The 9,631-nt window shown below is 35.3% G+C and overlaps 1 protein-coding gene across 1 annotated transcript; it reads left to right on the top strand.

Moving 5' to 3' along the window:
- Positions 1-303: 303 nt before the first annotated feature.
- LOC134855927 (uncharacterized) lies at positions 304-1,913 on the top strand. Its single transcript, XM_063872307.1, has 3 exons — positions 304-340; positions 797-1,284; positions 1,789-1,913. Exons 1-2 carry the CDS (start codon positions 304-306, stop codon positions 1,276-1,278), a joined length of 519 nt encoding a protein of 172 aa, XP_063728377.1. The 3' UTR covers positions 1,279-1,284; positions 1,789-1,913.
- Positions 1,914-9,631: the final 7,718 nt, after the last annotated feature.

Raw genomic sequence — 9,631 nt, 5'->3', positions numbered from 1 at the left:
AGTAGTTACAACAGTAACAACAACACAACAAAGTATTTCACCGATACACCCCAATCTTACAACTCCAAGACCTAAAAACCCAACATTACCACAGGCAACATTACAATCTACGAAAACCTTCCGTTGTTCCAAATTATTCACAAATGGATTACCAAACAATTAGACCAATGACGAAACCAACCCAATAACAAAGAACATTCACAAGAAATAATTTTGCAGAACACAATTATAACTATGTAAATAGACCAAAAACATCTAAAAGACAAATTTTCCGACAACCAGCATCAAACTCAGTAAAGTTTAATGATTACCCACGCATTTGACGAGACCAAAGTGAAAAGTATCCATTTTTTCAGCAAAATAGAAACAATAAACAGCAAAACCAATATAGACATAAAACAATTTATTACACACATAATTATCTTTCATCAGATGATGAAGATTTTTATAATCAAAATCATCAACAATTTTTTCAAAATTAAAGACTCTACTCTTATCACGTAAATCAACCAGATATTTTTGAACCATATACACAAGAACAACATATGCGACAACCTAGACCAAATCATGCATCTCAAAATAATAATTTTTATTCACAAAACCCAGTTAATACAGATTATTATCAACCAACGCAAATGCAAAATGAAATCCCGCTACCCTATTACTTACAACAACATGAAATCATAAAGAATCAACTTACAAATTTTTCACAAATACCAAATCCAAATGCCGCAGAATCACTTCAAATGACTATGAATCTATACCTAATGGGTGGATCATAATTAACATCAAACAGAAGAAATAGAACCCGAGGAGTACTACGAGCAGTTGTACGAGGAGGAACCATACGGTGGTCTGAAGCAAACCGAAGAAGAAATGGTGGAGCTTCTCGAGAGCATGAGTCCAGCCGAGATCGACGACTTCAGCGACTGGCTAGTCGCAGAGGGAAACGAGAACTATCTGTTCACTTTTCTGCAAATGCTCGACAATCAACTGGTGGATAAATTCAACGAGGATATTGAGGAGGAGAACGAGATTATAAACGTCCTTTCCAATATCGAAAGTCTGGCCGCCGACGTTGCTGAAAAAGAGAAGGCGATGGCAGTAGCGGAGATGGTCCGACCGGAAGTGGACTATTTTCCCAAACGGACCCTGAAGAGGGAAGTATCGCCTGATTTTTACCCACAAGCAGGAGGTTTTCTGGTGTATGGCCCTGAGAAGAGGATGGTGTTGGCGCGGGAGGCCATGAACCCCGAGAAGCGATGGGGCTTGTGGTAGGCTGAGGTGATTCTGCTTTTTTCTTCATACGTAAATTTCAATTTTCACAAATTTGTTGTGCATGCATATAAATTTTACTAAGAAACCAAAAAAAAAAATGCAAAAACTGCAATAATAATTTTCATTGAAAAAACATTTTCGGCGCTTAAAATTAAAACCGTTTGGCTTCAAAATTTAGCTTTTATATCATGGCACGTATATTTTTCAGAAATTAAAAACCTACCCTTCCCTTGCCTCATGTCATGGTCAACCCAATCATTGAAGCTACCCAATTTCATAAAATGACTTCAAATCAACCTGCAAATGTTCAAAACATAATGGGTGCCATAACGGGGATTTTAGGGGAGGCTGAAAACCTAATTCATACATTATATACATTATGCTCGTTCATTTAAAACGGCCCAATTTTTTTTTAATCTGACTAACGACAGGAAACAGCGATAGCGGAAAATAGGCGTTGCTTAAAATCAAACCGACACTGTTAATTAAATTTTTGACCTTGAATTGTAGACCCAAATGGAAATACTCCCCCCTGAAGAGGCTGACGAAGAAAGACAAAGGGTTCCTGAAGACGGTCAATGTGTTCAATTATTTATATAAGCAATATGGGATGAATTCAAATGTTTGTTTCGTTCCTTTTTAAAAGCTCCACCAGAAGTGCTTGAAAAGCAAACAACAATTTGAGGCAAACATTTTTTCCATTCCCGAGCTTCAATTAAGACTTGAGGCGTTTTCATTAAAGTCTAAGTTTAGTTGCAAATTGGAAAACACGAACTCTCAATATCACCTTGAGACTACCTTCATATCGATTTTTATGGATTTTGAATTCAGCGATGTCGTCACCACTCCTAAAGCTCAATACTTCAACGAAACAATTATTCTTAAAGCATATCTTTTACTGAAAAGACCACCCTCGTGGGTACCATAAAAATAAAATCTACATTTTATGAGCCTTATTGGAATACTGAGACCATTTGATAAGGCCAGAGCAAAGCAGGCAGCTAACAGTAATTATTCTAATCTCTACACAAAATGTAGTCACTCGAAGCAGAAAAATTTCAAAGCACGGTATTTGATGCAATAAAAGTCATTTAAAAATGTAAAAAATTTAATTAAAGAAAGATTTTGCTCAAAATTTTTTTATATGTTTCCGCAATTTTATTTGTTTTTGCCCAATGCACGTTAAATAGAGTGTGCGAAACGATAGATATGTATAGTAAACAAATATGACCGTTTAGTTTATCTCGAAATTTTAATAGTTTTTGCTCGCCCTTAATTTTGCATTGAGATTTCAAAATTTCTTCCAAAAATGTGTTTTTTTTTCATAATCAATGTTTATCTATGGAGAACTACTTATGACTTAGGCTTAACTTACCCAACTAAAACAGCAGGAAACTTTTTCAGAAAAAAAATTGTCATGTTTAAGCAATGATACGGTTCAGTCAATGAATAAAATGAAAATATGCCGAAACATTTGCGGTAAAAAATATAAAAATGAAATGTTGCAACGTTTTTTTTTCTTTTTCAAAATATTGCAGGTAGAATTCGGCAGATTTCGGGATTGTCTCAATATCTAGTTTTCGTAAAAACAACAAAACTACCCTTAAAAAGATTTAGGAATATATACTATTTTATTAACTAAATTCTCTCAAGTTTAAGAGCTCTCAAGACAGCTTTTTTCCTAAAATTAAAACAAAAGTCTTCTCAGCAAATCCATTGTGGGTCGATGATCGTTGGTAGGAAATTGATTTTTGAACATTTCATTTAGTAGCGTACGTTAGCAACTTCTTGAGCAAACTTAACTTACTATGATTGACTTTTCCGTTTGATGTCAAAATATCTTTTTTGAGTTACAGCCACTAACTGTCCTTGAAAATTCCGAAAGCGTTGAAATTTTCTCTATGCCTGTTTTTCTGTTTGCGGGTTTTTTCGAATTTTATTTAAGCTTTGTATGAGTCTTTTCCAAATCCGGTGTTTTGAAATTTCTTGCGCAAACTTAATTTACTATATTGACTTTTACGCATTGTTCACTTATTTTGCATTCAAGATCTCTTACCCACTTTGATAGGAGAACTTACGAGTTGAGATGACATGTTACGAGAGCTTCGTGGCTGCATTATTGAGAAAAAAGGAAAGAGATGCCAGTCACTGGATCGCTATTTCCACCAGCCTAGAAAAGACTTGCATGTGCCGGATAGATTCATTTGCTTGGACCATAAATTCCTTATTTTAGCCGTGCGGGAAGATGGATGGTTTAAAATGTAAAATTAAAATTAGCAAAAAAGCTCTCAAGCAAAAAGGAGCATTACTTGATGACTATGGAACATAATTTTACCTTTTATTTGTAATAGCGATCAATTTTCAAATCTCCCGAACAAGCAAATTTTTGATTAGGCCTATGCTAGAAGAGCAACAATTTTATTACACCAACTTGCTGGTGTACCCAATTGGTTTAAAGGCAGGACAAGCAACATTTTTGTCGGTGAATCAATGGTCGAAAACGTGAGAAAACTGTACTGACTAGATACAGGATACGGCAAATTATCACATTTCAATTCGTTGGTAAAACCCCATCATAGCCTTAAAGTCACAGCAAGCGCATGTAAAGGTAGATCAAGGAACATCCTTCAAATTATGTATAACACTGCATGAAGTCCACATTATATCAAAAAATATAACTACCCTCTTTGAAGGTCATATCAGGAGACAGTCGAATCCACCGTTATCAAAAATTTTTCGAAAGAAGCAAACAGTCAACAGAAAAGTTGAGTTGAGCTGGAACCATGAGAATGTAATTAGGTTCCCGGTTGTTGGGGTGTTAGCGAAGGAAAAAAAGACAACAAAGACAACTAAAGCGACATAGGATTCAGTTAGAAAACGAAGTCCATCAGCGAGACACTACGAATAAAACAAAAACGAACATTGTGGTATAGTGTTTGGAAAATAAACGAGCAAAACGAAAAAAATAAACGAGCCAAAGCACAAAATCAAAAAAGGATTCAACATCAAATTAGCCTTCATAGATAGTATACGGCGAAAGGAGCGATTAAGAAAAATTTGGTTGAAGAATGGAAAACTATTCACAAAATCAACTGATTGAAATCAATAACAGCGACGACAACACATAAAAGTGCAGAAGATAAAGGTCTCAAAAAGTGAGAAGCTCCGACTCTGTCATCATCACGGACTAAGAATCTCAATTTGGAAATTTACCGCCCGAAAATGAACGACTCTGATCAAACAGAAGACAAACACAACCACCCAATAACCAAGCCCATCGTATTGCGTGAATGGACTGAAATATTCGTATCAGACAATGCAAGAAAGACTATGCAGAACTGGACAAACTTGGAGCAAAAGTTTGACAAAAAAGAAAAGTTCATTATTTTGGATGGTGATAAAGAATTCAAAGCACGAGAAAAAATGGATGCAAATGCGATTACCACAAAATCAATATTACCGGTAAAATACCTGGACTCATCATGGGATGATTATCGTTCAGTAACTGTTGTGTATGAGAAGAACCAGACTCAGAGCCAAAACGGCAATTCTTGGCGGAGGCAGAACCTACTGGAAGGAACAATTTTGCAAACGGCTAGGCGAGCATCTCCGCCCAACATTATTGGACAATTAACAGTAATTAAGGTGGGAGGGAAATTCAACTTAATCGCAGACTTTTAGAAAAAGACCATCGCTGGCCTACGAGAAATAATATGGAATTACAAAACATCAGAAGTGAATGCAGAAAACTAGAGCAAATACTCAGACGGAACCAGATAACACGGAGCAACGCTTTTTTCATGCAAGAACCAGCGAGGAGTGTTATGCATATAAAGCAAAAATGCACAAAAAATAAGTCTTTTTTCAGCTTTATCAAGAAAAAAATATTGATATAGTTATAATCAATTTTCTTTTCATTAAGAGGCCAAACTGCACTGAATAGGCGCACAATTTTTTGTCTGTATGTTCCTGGATTCCAGAGACAAATCTGTAAACATGTTCCAAAATCTAGGTAGATTCTGCAAACAAAATTTAGGTGGATTCCGCGTATAAATACTTGTAACACCAATTTTGTCGGCACATTAATTTTGTTGCGGATTCCGCAACGAGCTAATATAGGTAGTTGTTCCGGATTCCCCAAATGTAAGCGGGTTCCACAACTGAAAGTGGATTCCACAACTTTATGCGGATTCGGCATACAATTTGCGGATTCCGCTTACAGTTTGCGGAGTTCATCTATAATTCGCGGATTCCGCTTACTGTTTGCGGATTCCAGTGACAGTTGCGGATTCAGCGACAGCTTAAAATTACTAAACATATATATTATTTTTTGATTATTGATTCCACAAACTGGTTCCGGGCTCCATATATTTTGTTGCGGATTCCGCAATGTTGCCTGTTTTTGGAGCGATTTTTATCAATGCAGTGTCAGTAGATCCAAAGAAGCAAAGAAGATCAAAGAAAAATAGCAATGCTGCGGATTCCGCGACAAATCTGATTTTTGCTTATTTTGGAATCCGCTTACAATTCACAAAATGCTCAGTTTGCCCACGTAATGTTTTTTATAAAAGCTATAAGACCTCATGATGAAATTTTATTAGGCGTTAAAGCAACTTTTATCATCGCAAAATATGTAGAGTTATGAAATTTGGCAAATTCATAATGAATTTAATGAAATTTCATGAGGCGCGTCTCGAAAAATGTGTTACGTAGGACTTCAATATTTCAAGACAAAACGTACGAAATGCAAATCTATACACTTGCGCTGAGCGATACGATTTAAAAAGTTTGAGTTAAGTTAGCCTTATTAGGCAAGAAATAACATCATAATTCCAAAAATACATGGTAACTACGGAAAAAAATCGAAGAAAATTTTTTGTTTCATTTTTAGAGCACAGAGTCGATTCAGCAGCATAATTTTTTGCTAAACTCAAACTCAGAAAATTTGATCAGAAATGTTCATTCAATTTTGTTGCAGTCCGTTTGGTCGCATAAGATTATAGAGACTTGTTCAAACAAAAACCTGCTCTACGGCTGAAGCCTTGCGTCAGACGGTTTTCATCAAACTATTTCAGAACTGTTCAACCTTAACAACAAATTTCAAAGATCAAGACAAAACTGGTTTGCGTATTTTTTTTAAAAAACGATTACGCTAATTTCACAAAACTATATAAAATTTCGTATAGCGTATCAATTGTTTTCATGTGCTTTTTGGGCCAGAATTCACATTTTTGGTTATTTAATTGTATTGACGGCTATTAGTAGTTTTTTTTTTCACTTTTTTTCGCTAATATTTGAAACAGTTAAATATATTGAGGTATGGATGCTTCGCTGACACAAAAATAGTGAAGTTGCTGCTCTATATTTTTATTGCCTTGTAGCTGATTCTCCGATGACGCCCGATTAAACGTTATAATCGGCGTTGTCAATTTTTAAATTGACCCTTTCTTTTTTGTCCTATTCAAGGTGTCTTTGATGTAGCCCCATAGATTTTGGAAATACTCTGAAGGATTCTTCTCTCGATATCCTTCAAAGCCGAACGTAAAATCGCCAAAAGGAACGAAAACCAGAATAAGGAACCAGTTACTTATCAGGCCTTAATTAAAAGCGTGCTGTCTGACCTTGTTTACGCATCGGAGAGTTGCTGAGTAACTCGGTTTTGTCAGCGCCGAGAGCCAAATCATTTTACTTGCTGAAGACAATCGGCGGTAAGTTTTACACGCAATCGGGGTTTTTCTAAATTTTCAATAGGAAATTCAATAAGTTTTCCTTGATTGTCTGTGTAAAAAAGCGTGCTTAAGATTCAAATTAGATTATTGAAATTCATCTAAAAAGTTTGCTGCTCTGTTTGTTCCAAGTTTGCCCTGCCTTTCCTTAAGGCAGTCCTGCAAATTGTTTTTCCTCTCAGTGATTAACCAGCGAGACAAAATTGCTTTGTTCCGCATTCAGAGGATACAAAGTGCTTTTTGAATATTTTCAAAAATAACTGAAAGATAATGATTCAGAAGATATATGATTCCTCAACACAGTTACTCATCAGATTATTCAATGTTGGCTGAGATGTAATTGTTAACGCTGAATTGCAGGTGCCAGTTTTGGTACTGGTTTTATTGGATTGAAGTTGCATTTTCTTTATCTTCTAAAGAAGCACATTTTCACTGTCGCGTAAGGCAAGTAATTTATTCAATCGAGCTGATAGGTAAATGCATCCTCCCCCGCCTATAGTCTAAAAAGAAAATCAGCCCAACTTTGTGCCTGATAAGTGGTATATGTGATTAGCAATAAGTAATAAGAGTTTCAACGATTTACTGCTTGTCAAAAAACTTCACTTGCACGTTGAAAAGTTTTAAGTTTGTCTAAGCTGTTTGGCAAAAGTTGTCACATGTTTTGGTTGAATAGTCTCAAGTGGAAATAGGCGTACTTGTTTGCCATCAACTTCTCTGTGTTTAGTATTAGGTAAGTGAACTTTCAGATGGTACTTCCCAAATTGAATTCAAATCTGCGCGTGCGAGTGTGAGTGTGTGTGTAGGTGTGTGTGCCGGGTATGTGTGTGCGTGAGCATCATCGTTCAATGCTGTTTCTTACAATGAAGAGGTGTTTTCTGGAGACGGCGCTAAAAAAAATTTCGCCAATTAATTTCATTGGAGCAAAACTAAAACTTGACGATTTAATTGAGATTTAGATTAAAATGGGCCTATTAGTGGATTATTATTTGATTATTATAGGCCTATATATTACAAGACTTGGTGGCCCGTGGAGCTTGCTGGAAATTAGACAAAATGCAAAAATTTCAAGCTGGTTTTTCTCAACACAGTGAAAAAAATTCATTCGAAAAATTATTTGAACAACGACTGAAAAGGCATTAAATTGACATATCTGTTGACTCATTTCGATTATTTTTCTCATTCTGATGATAGACCCCAGTTCAACTACCTCAAAAACTAAAGCGGCTCTTAAGAAAAAATTGCGAGTAAATTTCAGACCATACCACGACCAGTTTCGCGGCCATATTGCAACAAATTTTTAGACTAGGTTGCGACCAATTTACAGACCTTCGTAGCAACAATTAGGTCTTTTCAGCAAAGGATTGTGTCCGCCACCGGAGCGACCGAAGCAATGGTATTCGTAAATGGTTCGACCGAAGGAACGTCAACCTCGATTGATAGAATGCAAGACACTTAGCCACTATTGCTGCGATTTAAGATAAAAGTACCCTGCTATGCGCCATCGAAAAATGATCGAAGCAAATGATCTCGCAAAGCGTTTGTAAGATTCGCAAAACGAGTCTTAGAACGCAACAGTTACAGCTTAAACTAAGTAGAGTTGAAGTTCCAAAAAACCAGATTGAAAAATTAAAATGGTAAGCATGGTAGATTCGAACATGATAGATACAAATTTAGCTTCCCAAAAGCCTAACACAGCCTATTTGTATCACAACTAGTTTTCAGATTATTTTTGACTAATTTATTAATCATATTGCGGCTAATTGTTAGACTAATAGATTAGACTTAGACAAAAAACATTCTCAAAAACGTTACATGACAGTAATTTAATTGAAATGTCTCTACAACTCAATAGATAAGAGCCATTATTCCGAACAATACGAGAACTACCCGGTATTGGAAAAAGACCTCGGACAAAAGACGATTTACGATTACAAAGGAACTTACCCATAAGTTTCATGGTCGTACGGCAAAAGCCAATACAAACTTTTATATTTAGAATTTTATTAGCAATGAATTTAGATTTTCATTTACAAACATAGTACCTTTGAAGAAAAATCTACAACGATAATTACAGGCGCTAAACTTATTATTGTACAATAACGACTGATAAAAACATCCCTAGTCGTTCCCTCCAAATCTGCAGTAAATTAAAAAAAGATATCTGGAAAAAAAGTTTATTGAGAATAAAATTATAAAAATTAGTTAGTAAACACACAAATTGTTAGTATATATATATAAATCATCTCTTCATCTCAGCTTCATCACCTAAATTATAAAAGCGAAACATAAATCCACTAACATCATCAAAAACTAATAAACTAAAATTTTTTATCAATTAAAGCTTAATTTAAATTATAAAGGCCTATCCTATCCTATTTTTTATTTTTATTTAAAATAAACCTTTTTAAACTTAACAGATCATCAAGGCTTTCCTTGGATCTTTAATTCACGTTTACCTAAATTGAATTTAATTTCATTAGTTTTATATCCTGATCATCAAGGCTTATCCTTGGATCAAATAGAACAATTTTAATCTCCCCCTCACATTTAATAAAGTGTCTAACGATCTCAAACGTTTCTCAAGACCCAGGACTGATAGAAATTTTTCAATCACACTAACCATTCCA

The sequence above is a fragment of the Symsagittifera roscoffensis genome, unplaced genomic scaffold (assembly GCF_963678635.1).
Source record: "Symsagittifera roscoffensis unplaced genomic scaffold, txSymRosc1.1 SCAFFOLD_345, whole genome shotgun sequence".
Lineage (NCBI taxonomy): Eukaryota > Metazoa > Xenacoelomorpha > Acoela > Convolutidae > Symsagittifera > Symsagittifera roscoffensis.
The sequence above is the reverse complement of the archived record's forward strand: the minus strand, read 5'-3'. Positions and strand labels throughout refer to the sequence as shown.